General features: G+C 42.4%; 1 protein-coding gene across 6 annotated transcripts in view; it reads right to left on the bottom strand.

The window, feature by feature from the left end:
- atp8a1 (ATPase phospholipid transporting 8A1) overlaps positions 1 to 12,787 on the bottom strand; it is a 120,527-nt gene that overhangs the window by 18,515 nt on the left and 89,225 nt on the right. For all 6 annotated transcript variants that reach the window (XM_060884631.1, XM_060884632.1, XM_060884633.1 and 3 more), the window contains 3 exons: positions 9,208 to 9,391; positions 6,856 to 6,966; positions 415 to 489 (listed from right to left, as the gene is read on the bottom strand). In XM_060884631.1, the coding sequence (XP_060740614.1) occupies positions 415 to 489; positions 6,856 to 6,966; positions 9,208 to 9,391 (370 nt within the window). The remainder of the gene's footprint in view (positions 1 to 414; positions 490 to 6,855; positions 6,967 to 9,207; positions 9,392 to 12,787) is intronic.

The following is a 12,787-nucleotide window of genomic DNA, read 5'->3' as shown; positions in this document are numbered from 1 at the left end:
CACTGCAGGAATTTCATAGTGTAAACCATGGTTCATTAATTAATCTCACATGTTCCTTGTAATGGACAAAATGTCTGTGTGTGTGTGTGTGTGAATACGGTATAAAATGTGTGTGTTTGAATTCAGCCTGCTCCTTTATAATGCAGTGCTGACCACTTCAAGGCAGCTCTTTCAGGGGCACGAGCGGCTGAGGCTGCAGCACATTCAGGACATAGTTCTGGGCACAGGGGGAATATGGACTTGACAAGGGCTCATAAATAACAGGGGGATTTTCAGGATGTTGATGACACAGGGCTGCAGTAAAGGAGCTGCTGGGGCTGCCGCGGCTAATGAGTTTCTTGCCCCGGCACGACAGGGGAGCCGCTTTAACACATTCTCTCTCACGGTAAATTTTACACACACACACACACTTACCACGTTATACAGGCCGATGCACCAACGCTCGAAAAGAATCTGCCCAGAGAATCCGTTCACAAAAGCAAACCAGATCTGTAAAGCAGAAGAGACAAATGTGTGCATTAGAATAAGACTGGAGCTTTTTGTAAAATATCACACACATGATGAACTTTATATTAGAGTCTGAAAAAACTAAATCTGTACAATTCAGACCCTCCGTCATCTTTTTTCCCCTCAACTGCCAGATAACGTGTTCATATAATAACAGGATGCTATTTTATATCCCGAAGACAAAGCTTCTTTTTCTAAACATGAACTAATACTAATTCATGTCCTGCATTGTAGTGTTTTCTATACAACTGTGTACATTCTTCCACTTTTTCCTCAAGAACATCATTAAAATATACACGTTATGAGGGATGAAAATATGGGAAGAGAAATGTGTAGGCATGGTTTGAATACTCAGCAGTAAAACAAAGAATTTTTACATATAGATAGAAAAGAGAAAAGCCCAAATATTTATTTTGAAATCTCTATATTTTGCTCTGATTTGTATTCCAAATGTGTTCATTCTTCCTGCATGTTTATAAGGACATGAGTTTTATTCCAGTTTGGTTTTATGCGTCCATTTCTATTCCTTAGTCAATAAAAGTATATTGGATTATTTCAACTGCACATAAAACTGAAATAAGCGTCACTCTTTCGAGCGTAGACATTTAGCATAATAGCACTATGAAATATCAGACAATTCAGCCTGATCCAAACAAAGCGGTTTTCTTGCTGCGGAAATGAGAACCTGTTTAAATCCCAGAAGATCTCACGCTCCGCTTTGATCAAATCATTTGTATTGTCGCTGGGGGATTTGGGTGGACATGGCGAGTGAGAGAGAAATGTGTGGTTAGATGACCCCTGCTCCCAGCAGCACCACAACACTCTTCATCACTGATAGTGGAGGACAGTGGCTTAGACAGAGATTACCATCAAAGCAGCGGCGCAGACTGCAAGCCCAGACTGGGACTTTGCGCAAAACCGTTCGCGCTCTGCAACCTTTGGTTTCACTTTGGTGCAAGAAGTGATGACTTACAAGATGATGAGGATGATTTAAGACGTGACATTGCTACTGAAATGAATAAAACCGAAAAGGTTCGGTGTCTTGTGTTTGGATATGGCGTCGGTTCAGCACATCATTAATCAGTCAGTCAGAAAGACAGGTCCATGCCAAGGGTGAGTTGCCCATGAACAGGGTTTGGGAATTAGAAAACAGGATTCTTTTTCACTGTAACTGTTCCCATGGCCTGGAGGGAAAGGATCAGAGGAGGATAATAATCACTGGAGTTTCCCTGCTTGAGCTACATTGAGAGGCCCAAAGCAGCCAAGCCTGGAGAAATTCAGGATTTTTTTTGTACAAGAGAAACCACAAATACTTGTCTAATATCAGTGGAACATCTACTCTCAGTCTGGAGAGTTATGGGGCTTAAGGGAGAAATGGAGGGATCAGAGGATGTCTAGGATGAGGCGAGTTCCAGAAGAAGGAAAGATAAGGTGTATCTAAACCATATGCCACAGAGGCCATGATTACCACCTCATATGTCCGTTACTGAGTGCAGGCCATGACTCTGCTCTTCCTGTCCAACACCCTTAGGAACCTGAGATAGTGAGGAAGAATACTGCAGGGTTTGAGTAAGAGAAAAACAATTACATGATCAGTTGAGGATGAAATTGTGCAGTACTGATATAGATGGAGTTCTGTAGAATTGAAAGTTTAAATCTCTTTATCATTTTAATCTGAAGAGCGTCTCAACATTTCAAGGTGATTAACGCTCAGCTTGGCAGTTTTATTTGTGCATAAAATCAAGCATCGCTTCTGCTCTCCCATATCCGTATAAACACTGAGGCTCCCTGCCAAAGGGTTGTGTGTGTGTGGCTGTAGAGCAAACACCCGGATCGGTGCGTAGGCCCTGAACCATGCGGACATTTCCCTGCTTCATTTAACTCCATTATGAAAGCATGAATTGCTACAAATTCGCGATTTTGACAGAGCCCCCAACTGAGGCCCCTGAATGCATCAGCAGCCCCTTTAACACACACACGTACTCATGCACGCACACACACGCACGCACACTGGCCAATGTGTGAAAATGTTCCCAAAACAGATGTCTCTTGCCCCTCCTCTTCACACCCTCAGGGCGAGAGAGGGAGCGGACCCCCGGACTCCGCCCATCCCATTCCAACTCCCACTCCCCTCTCCATCAGGTGCATTCTACCGTGATATTGTTTTTAAAAGAAGGCTGCAGCCCCTCATAACCGTTCCCTCATTCTTTCACACCCACAAAAAGCCAAATCCTGCTTTCTACCCGTATAGAAGTCAGGTCAGTGCACGTGTATGGTGAACACTTTCCACTCACTAATGCACGTTGCAGTTAAAAGTCCTGATCTAGTGCCGGGACATGGCCTGAGACCTGAATTTGCCATCTCCAGGCTAACTAAGCCCTCGCTGCAGTGTTGTGTTGTGCTAAATAAATCCATCTCTATTCATGGGCGGCAGTTAAATGCGTTTTTTCTCACTGAGTGTTTTGGCCTGCTGCTCTCTCCCTCTCGCTGGGACTCTCTGAAGAGAGGCACACATTCATTTGCTCATTAAGGCTGCAGCTTTTCCTCTCCGTTCCTTTTTTCCTCCCGCTCTCATTCAGCACGGCTCAGCACTGGGGTGTGGCTGCTCTCTCCCCCACTGCACATTGTGAAAAAGCAAGTGCCTCTTGTGTGTGTTTGTGTGTTTCAAACGAGAACCGGTCAGAGAGTCTCTAAGAAAATCTAACAAAAAAAAAAATGGAGTGAGAGCGAGAGAGAGAGAAAAAAAAAAAAGCCCCAGCACCTCTAAAGTTTGCTGTGTGAGAAGCTTCTTCAAAGTGTATGAGGCTGAACTGAGAGAAGTCAGAAAGGGGAATTAGTTAAAGAGAGAGAGAGAGAGAGAGAAAAGTGGGAGAGAGGAATGTGTCCTTTCCACCCCATCAGGCCCCTGTGCTCCTTTACCATGTCCTTAAAATGCAGACAGGGTCCTCTGCTTTTCTCCCAAACATAAAGGGCCTGTGAGTAAAAAGCACCCCAACACAAGGCGCCTGAAGAAAAGGGGCTGGTGAATGCTTTGGCAGCGTGTAGTGGAGCAGGGACACAGAGAGGCTGAGCAGTAAAGGGTGAGGAGTTGGATAATGAGGGCACCAGGCAGGCTGCTGTGGCCAAGGCCTCCCCCCCTGTGCTGAGCTCTTTCTGTGCGCCGTTCGGCCCCGACCGGCCTTGTGTAATTGCCTCATAAATGCCACATGTCCATCATCCTGAGTGATGTCTGCTGTTGACCCGTCGCCGGCCTTGCTCGACAATTACAGTACAACAGATCCAGAGAACAACGGTGTGTGATTACGCATGGGGTGTTATTTTTTCTTTTTTTAGATACAACACCAAGATCTAACTTAGTAGGTCTTTATATAGTTACTAACATCAAAAGATTCAGAAACATTTGCAAATATAGGAATTATATAAAAATGATCAATAATAATAATAATAAATACATTATGTAACAAATAATTCAAATAACTTTCAATTCATGTAATGAAAAACATTTAAAAACTAAAGTAAAAAAATATGCTTTTGTTTATTTTCTTCTTTTTATTTGAAGGCAAATGTGCTCCAAATCATTGGTGAGTTAAAACAAAAAACTTTTTAAGCGTCCTACGTGGACTACGAACAATTCTGGCACAAACTGATTCCCCCACAAACAATTCAGACACGATATAAAGTTATATATAAATGACAAAATATTTCATCAGAATGCAAAGACTACATCACTATGAATGCAGAGCTGAGGAGCGATAAAAGTTTAACTCGTATTATGAGGTCATAATTCCCGATCACACCCAGATGATCAGACCAGTCCCAGGCATTCATTTTTTTTATGCAGAGTCACCTGCTAGATTTGGAAATGTGTCACTTTATGTAAGTGTTTTTTAAGTTAGTGTGAAAACTTCTGCTGAGTCTCTGATAAATAAAGGTGCCGAGGGTTTAATCATGAGCCAGTGCATACCTGTTATTATTTTATAAACAATAAGAGGCACGGCGCAAGTGGAAACATGAGAGAACCGTCAGGGAGATCGATCATTCTCTTAGATGAGTCGATAAGATTCAGACTATGCAGTGACGCTCTTGCATGAAATTTCATCTCATTTAAAAATCGAATCATGATCGACAGATTCCTCAGTGTATTAAAAAAGTCTTTGTAATGCTCAAAACCCTATGTTGGTTTGCTTAAAGAGACACACAAGCGCACACACGTGTGCACACACACAATGTTGCACCAGCAAGGTTCAAATTTACATTAACATCCTCATTCTTGTTCTTCCAGGTTACAGCCTGGGAAATAAGATTAAAAAAAAAAAAATACATGCAGTCGAAGGTAAACCTATTAGTGCGACAAATGTATCTCTTTGGTTGCCCCCTGGGAAGGAAGTGTCTTGGATGTCAGGCCCTTACAAAGCCGATGTGTTTGATACAGCGGGAGGCAGAGAACCGGAGCAGGCAGCCTGTATTATAATCACAAACCCCCTGCAGCAGGCCGGGGGATTCATTTTCCAGCCTAAACAAAAGGTGCGCTGAGAACAGGAGCAGGGCCTAGCAAAAGCTGCTCCCTTTCAGGCTCAGCGACGGTCTTAAAGAAGGCTCGGAGCTTGAAAAGGAGCCAGAAATTGGCAGTTTCTTTGAGGTGGAAAATTTATGTAGTTGTTGCAGTTGCTCAGCATGGTTTTGTGTTTGTGCGTGTGTGTGTTTGGGGGGTTTCGGGGTGGTTCAGAAGCGAAAGACAGACAACGAAACGTTAGATTGATGAGAAAGTTTGTAACATGACCACTCTGTGTTCAAAGACCTCCGGCTAATACAAAGTCTTGAGCTGTGTCCTACAAGCTAGAATATGTAAGGAAGAGAACATGACAGAAAAAAAACTCTCTCACCAACAGTGGTGTTACACAGACATGAGAATTCAACTGTGCTGCTGTATATTACAGTGTTTAAACACTGTCTACGATAAGAGTAGAGTAGAAATTCCACATGCAAAGCACAAGACAGTCTTAAATGACCGGGATAATTGCAACTCCGTGATCTAAGTCACATCAAAAGGAGACGAGTCAAGCGCTGAGATCTGAGAGAAGACAAACCGACCCTCAGTCAATCTTTCCGCAAAAATGTAATCGGCAGTTGGCTCAAAAGGATTCGTTTCTGAGCTCATGCTTTCGGGATCCAAGGCAGCTGTACAGTATTACGTTTGAGAGCGAGGGAGAAAGTTCACAGGTCAAGTGGCAGAGAAGAGAAGACAGTTTGGTGTCATCTTTTGTCTGAGACAAAGGACCCGTCCTGGACCCTGCACAGACTGTAGCTGTTCTGCTCCTGTCCGCTTAGCATTAACCAGCTAGCCTCAGAATACAACTCTTTGCAGCCTTGCTGTGCAACGAGATTTAATGGGTGATTGTCAGATGTGATGAACCATGGCATGGCTTTAGCAACTCTCAGATTTGATTACTGTGGAGTGGATTTGGGTGGCAGTGAGACACCCTTCTGTGTTTTGACGTCTGGAAAACTGCAACGCTTTTTTTTTTTTTTGACTTTGGAGCTGTTCCAAACTGCACTGCAAAGCATATGTCAGTTAATACAACCGATTAACTGATTGATACACACATCTGTGCTGCTGTTCTGTACGGATTTTATATTGTCTGCGTGGAAGCATCATCAGTACAGTATGTGGATAGATTAGAGGGAAAGTTCTGAACGGTCTGCTGTGCTCATGTACGTGGATGAGAAGATCAAGGAAGGCGTTTGAAAAGAACTTAAGGGTTCAGCTGAGCTTGATCCAGCAACACCGGGTTAAACTCTTTTCACATCTTCCATGCGCTTCCACTTGAGGCTTGACGCTAGTGAAAGCCGGCATGTACAGATCAGACTGCCCCAACACTCTGGCTGATAAACCTGAAGCTGATAGCATCTCTTTCACTTGTCAAGTCGCTCTTAGTTGAGCTTCTGAAGCCACCATCAATACTGGCTCTGCAGAGTGTCAAACGCCATCAAAGATGGATAACCCGTGGGCTTGACACCCAGGAAAAGCCACATTCCAGTCAATCCGCTGCTGCGTGCGCAAACCAGCAGGCATGCAGTACTGATAAATTCTCTTTAGGACCTTTTGTCCCTCGATAAATGATAGAATTTCACTTCCGTTCAATTTTATTCATACAGCGCTTTTAACAAAGGACTTTGTCTCAAAGCAGCTTTACAGAACATACATTTTTATGTCAATTTATTAGCATATTCCTATACATTATAATATAAAAGAGAAATTAATGGCTAATACACCATTAGACACAATTTTGCCGTTAGAGACGTTATGTAGATTTACGGCTGTATTCGCGGACGGAGTCAGTGTCTTACCTCGATAATATACAGCACAATGTTTTTGTAGAAGCAGTACAGGATGCACTTAGCAACTCGGTTGTAGTTCCAGGCACCATGGACCAGCAAGAGGTTCTTCAAATACTTAAACTGTGAGATAAGAGAGACACATTAAAAGAGAGGAGTGGAATCATATGACAGTACACTTTGTATAGGTCTGTAATGATCTATTGCACATGATTATTCCTGCTAACAGGGGAGACAGGGGAGTCATTTTAAGTTATAGAGTTTGAATTTAGGAAATAATCTTATCTGTGTTTGCTTGCAGGAAGCCAAGAACTACACGGGAGGACGGCACACGGCCTTCCATAGACATTCCAGAGCTTTTCGTTCCCTGTGAGTTTCGCTTAGGCTACACTTAGGATGAGGTGCTGAAAAGCTGCGCAAAAGAAAAAAGGCTTTCCGGATCTCTTGGGGGTGAAACTGGACAATGATAGTCGAGCTGATGATGTACCGTGTTTGAGGCAAACTGCCTTACAGCTTTACTCTGTACATTGTCTTACATTCTTCTGATAGCTGATGGAGCCGGTGCATCCTCCTCTCCAGGCACAATTAATGAGTGCCTGTGACCTCTAATCTGCTCCGTTGTAAGTCAGAGGATAACTGGATGGGAAATTAGGGAAGGCGCTCCATCTCTCTGTCTTTATTCCAATACAATTTAAAAATCAATTCAAAGCAGATTGGTTGCATTAAACAAGAGAGGGCCAGTTGAATAGAGGCTCGAGGGGAAAAGGGAAAACGGTTCGAAGTGCACGAACTGGCCAACTTCTGGAACACTGTGGAAAAGGGACGTTGACAGACACAGAGCAGTGTAGTATGACTGCATAGCCTTGAGCTTAAATTCTGCTGATCTCTGTAAAGCTCAAGACGAGGGCTGAATTAGGACTTTCCATCACTTTAAGAGCACGTTTCAGAACTAGCTTCCTTGTGTTTAGATGTGTTTCGAATAGTTTAGAGGATATAACTGCATCGCCGCTGTCAAATTTCAGAAATATTACTCACAATCTACTTTAACACAGAAATATACAGTTTGCATATGTTTAGATAACGTTTACGTGATCCTGTAATACACAGTTCTGTCCTCAGATTCAAAATACGAAGAGGAAGGCTGACCGTTCCTTCGTTTTATATACTGTACAACCACTGGTACCTGATACTTACACGCTACTAGCTACTGAAACCAAAATCTTTCTACAAGCTTTTAAAACCGAGTCTCCTGAGCAAAATTAGGTTACAAACCAAATCATTCTGGGGTTAGAACAATAAAACCCAGAATGAACTAATGCTCAGGAATCCTACAAACCATGTAAAGGTAGTTTGAAGGTTACGTTCGGCCACCGATCAGTTAGCGGTTCACGTGGACCAGTTCAGGAAAGATCTGTAATCCAGCGTCATTCTTTAACGTCCTATAAATCCATTAAACCGCTGTTTGGGGTAGCAAAGTCAGGACCCTGAATGAGTAATATGATGCGCAGGCTTTGTAAACAGAACCTTTAGAAGGCCAAGTGGTGTTATGTTATGACACGCATTACTAGAGTAAGTGCATAAAATATGACAGAAATAATAGTCTTGACAGATAGCTACCCTTGACACATGAGATGCTGTACTTCTGTTACAAGCGCAATATCAGACTGGTACCGTGTGCTAGAACACGGGGTGATTAATTAGGTTTACATAAGAGCAAAGTGATCCGTTTCACAGACAGTGGAGATTTGGATAACGTTATTACTGGCGCTGTGTAAACTGACCTGTCTGACCTCTAATATCCTCCTAGATTCTGCCCACCTGTTCACCTCTGACTGCACATTTTAACCTTTGACCCAAACCAGGACCCTGGTCTCAGCTTGGTGTTGGTGTTCACAATAGAATTTACTAAGAACATGATTGTTGTTAGTGTTTAATGCCTTTAACTATTATGTAATAACCATCACACGACAAGTTAACACAATAAGTTTGGCTTCAGTTGAATTCAGTCGTGTCTCAGGGCAACACTGTGATCCTTCAACGCTCAGCTAAACCCACCAATCGGAGGGTGGTACAGATGATAGATGTGTATATATATATATACACACACACACACACGTATGTGTTTGTGTTTATGCAACTCTGTTCTCAGCACGAGTCCAGATCATGTGAGTGATGTAAGCAAACTGCAGTAATTTACTTTATGATGATAATGACCTCATTATCAACCATCATCGCACAGTCAACTTTAGAGAGCTCCTTTCTGAGATACCTAAAGGCTGATATTTGCAGCTGCGACTTCATATCAAGTTCCCTGTCTAACCTTCGGGTCTGTTCTTGGTAATGATCTTGATAAGTCTCTCTCACCTGTGCAATAGAATAATCAGAAGAGTTGGCAGCTTGTAGTCCCTCGTTGCCCGAGATGCCGACGCCGACGTGAGCGCTCTGGATCATACCTACATCGTTGGCACCGTCGCCGATGGCCAGAGTGATGACCTTCACCTGTTTCTTCACCATCTCTACCACCTCTGACTTCTGCAGAGGAGACACCCTGCACACAGACAGAACTCAAAGTCAACCCCGACCGGTCGCTGTTCAACACAAAGCATCGTATAGTCATTTGCGTTTCAATGAACGTTGCTTGCAAGTTTCCTGAAAATCTGACATGTACAAGTCTGCTCTTATTTGTAAAAGTTTTAGCATGAGATTTGGAGAGCATATTCTTCAGAGTGTACAAGGCTGGGATCATCAAATGGCAGTGAGTGAGTTTTGTCTGGCCACATTTGCATGTCTTTCGTCACGTTTCGCCAGCAGTATTAAAATGATGTTGAATCTGTATTTAATACTGTAGTGAATAACAACAAGACCTGCTTAAATGGATAACCACACAGTACCACAAACCTGTGTGTGTGTGTGTGTGTGTGTGTGTGTGTGTGTGTGTGTGTGTGTGCATGCATCGTTACAGCAGGAGCACAAAAACATGCATGTGGGGAAAAGGCAGAAACACAAAAACCATCATGACTATTGTATTTAAGTAAAGAATGAGTGTTGAGTGTTAGTAAAAAACAAAACAAAAAAAAAACAACCAAAAAGCAAGGAACTGGGACTGACACAAGGACACACATCTCAGACACCTCCGTCAGTTTAAATCGAGACACGTCTCAGTCTGACATTTTGTTCATTACCGTTTTGACATTTTGTTCAACACTGCATAAAAGCGGGGATTACTTTTTATCATACCTGAGTAACTTCATAAAAACTGAGATGAACATTTACACTGCAACACATGGCTCTGCTTTTCCACCAGATTTATTCAATATCAAACATGGTTCAATACATGTACAGTAGTTTAAATGGAGTCAATTGTTTGACTGTCGGAAGAGCGTGAAAAGTAGGTCCAATAAAGCTTTTGAGATGAAAACTATAAAGCAATTTGAGTTATCATCATCATCATCATCATCATCATTACTGTAACTTACACTGTTCATCTGTGTGATGTAACACAGTGGGTGACTGGAAAAGTGGAGCAAAAATGTAGGGGTATGAAAAAGCGTTTGTGTTGTGTGTGTGTGTGTTAAGTATTTAAGGTTGGTAGGTTGGGGCCGGCTTCAACAATATCTGCTCTGTGAGAATTTGGCCCCGGGTCAAATCTAATTGATGAGCTCTGCTATAAACAAATGTGCAGCCACTCCAGTGAGTTTCACGGTTTGTCACGGCATTAAGATAACAGCCATATTGAATCTCTTTCTGTTATTCAGGTAAGGCTTTAAATCACACTAAAAAGAATTAAACACAGATTATTATAGCATGACAACAGCCAACATTTTATAAATGCTTTAATAAATGTTTGGGCCCAGCAGGAGATCTGGCTGGGATTTCAGGTTCAGCCAGAGGTCGAACAGAAGCCGTAGACATTCAGACATCCCCGGACTTTAAAAGCGCTCGGGATCACTAGCAGAACATGTGCCTTTCGTTTCCGGGGATGAGGTGCTGGTGAAATGGAGATGAGGGGTTGATCTCAAGCCTCTCACAGGGTCAAAAACCAGGAAGACTGAGATTAGACATACAGTGCACTCAGGTGGTGAGGGACATGGAGTGACTACACACTACACAGACTGTTCTTCACAAGGAGAAATCTCAGTGCTACTTCTCTCCATTCATACTGGTTAACAGTTAAGCTCTGAACCTGAGGGAATATGAATAGCTGTGATGTCACTACACAAACAGCCTGGGATTGAGGTGATCATACTGCATACAGTACGTCTGCATTTGATCTACACTACACTTCTGCTTTGTTTTCTCCTTTTGTACAGAAAAAAAACAACAACATTTGGCATCAGACAAGTGGAACTCTCCTTTCTATTAGATACTGGTTCAGAAACAAAAATGAATGCTGAAGACTAGTAGCAGGCAGAATTAATGTTAGTTGGCTGTAGCAGAAGGTTTATCGTAAACAACAATAAATAACGACGACGCTGCGGAAAATCCCACAATACTCTGATTTGAACGAGAGAAAATACATCAATTCTCAACCTGCAACAATCTGGCAACAAAAAAAAACATGTAATTTTCTTCACACCAAGAGACAACATGCAAAAAAACAACGATTTTGACAATAAAGGATTATTTTCTTCTAATAGCATGGGTTGTGATGTATTTGTTTAACAGTGGTATGTTGCTCTAGCATTTCTATAGTCACTCGCACAAGACCTAGTGTATAGCAGATGATCCTCCATTGGTATTTAACAAAGAGGAAAAAGTAGCACAGTTGAAGTGGTGAGGATTTCTTAAAGCAGATGTTTATTAAGGATGTTTGGAAGGAGTCTCCAGTGTCAGCCCCTTTGTAACAGTCAAGGCTTCAGAGTAACAGGACAAGCTGCATGACGAGACTTAAATATGTAACTACTTCAACTTGTACTACATCCAAACCAGGAAGAGGAATGAAACGCTTTGTGCCGTCTGCACCACACCGCTCCATCTCTGATTATTTTCTGAACAGAACGCCGGCCGTGTTTTTTCCTTTCCGCTTTTACAAAATCGGCAAATTCTCATCAGGGAATAAAACTTTTCTTTTTTTTTTTTAAACTAAAATGTTCACAGAACACAAGTCTGTGCACAGGTCACTATCCTGAACGCTGATTATACAGGACCAGGAATGAAATCACATAACACTGAAGATTAAGGGGAGCCCTTATGAGTCAGTCCAACTGATGTCCTGGGGCCGTGTGTGTGAGTGTGTGCGAGTGTGTGTGTATAGGGTGAGTAAAAGCAGATCAGAATAATTACATCATAGACCACATAATGGCAGTGGCACCTGTGGTCTGTGTGTTGTTTCTGTAGAATGACACTGATTTTGAGCAGAACCTCAGATCGGTTACCCGAGAGCTTCCCGCTCAGTTACTGACTTGGCTCTTTCTCTGTCTCTCGCTCTCTCTTACACACACACACTCACACACACTCTCTACAAGACAATTAATATCTTTCTATTTCTCGACTCCTTGAGCTATTGTTGCAAAAATATTCCTCTTCGCCAAACCGCTGCTGATACGGTTGGTGTAGTTCTGAAGTTTTACTGTGAAGGTTGTGACCTGGACTGAGTGCGATCTGTTCTTTAAACAGCAGGCGACGTTTCCCTCTAATTGTCTGCCAATTACTTGTTTTTTCGGACTGGAGTAATGGGAGATGATGTAGTCATTTTTTTGGCATTTGCTCCCACCTCAACTTCAGCCTGTGTTACGTACCCTAGGCCCGCTTTCTTGGGCGTAAAGCTGAAAGTGTGTGGTCAAAGAAAAATAAATAAAAAGCAGCATTTGTTACTCGAACTGTCACAGTGTGCAGAATCAGAAAATGAATATTATTCACTTCTACTGTATGATTCAAGAGTGGATCTTGCACAAAATAGGTACAGCGGTGAAATCGTATTTTGCAGTATATTTTAAACGCCACA

This window comes from Tachysurus vachellii, chromosome 13 (genome assembly GCF_030014155.1).
Source record: "Tachysurus vachellii isolate PV-2020 chromosome 13, HZAU_Pvac_v1, whole genome shotgun sequence".
Classification (NCBI taxonomy): Eukaryota; Metazoa; Chordata; class Actinopteri; order Siluriformes; family Bagridae; genus Tachysurus; species Tachysurus vachellii.
Note: the sequence above shows the minus strand (reverse complement) of the source record. Positions and strands in the feature narration are given on the sequence as shown.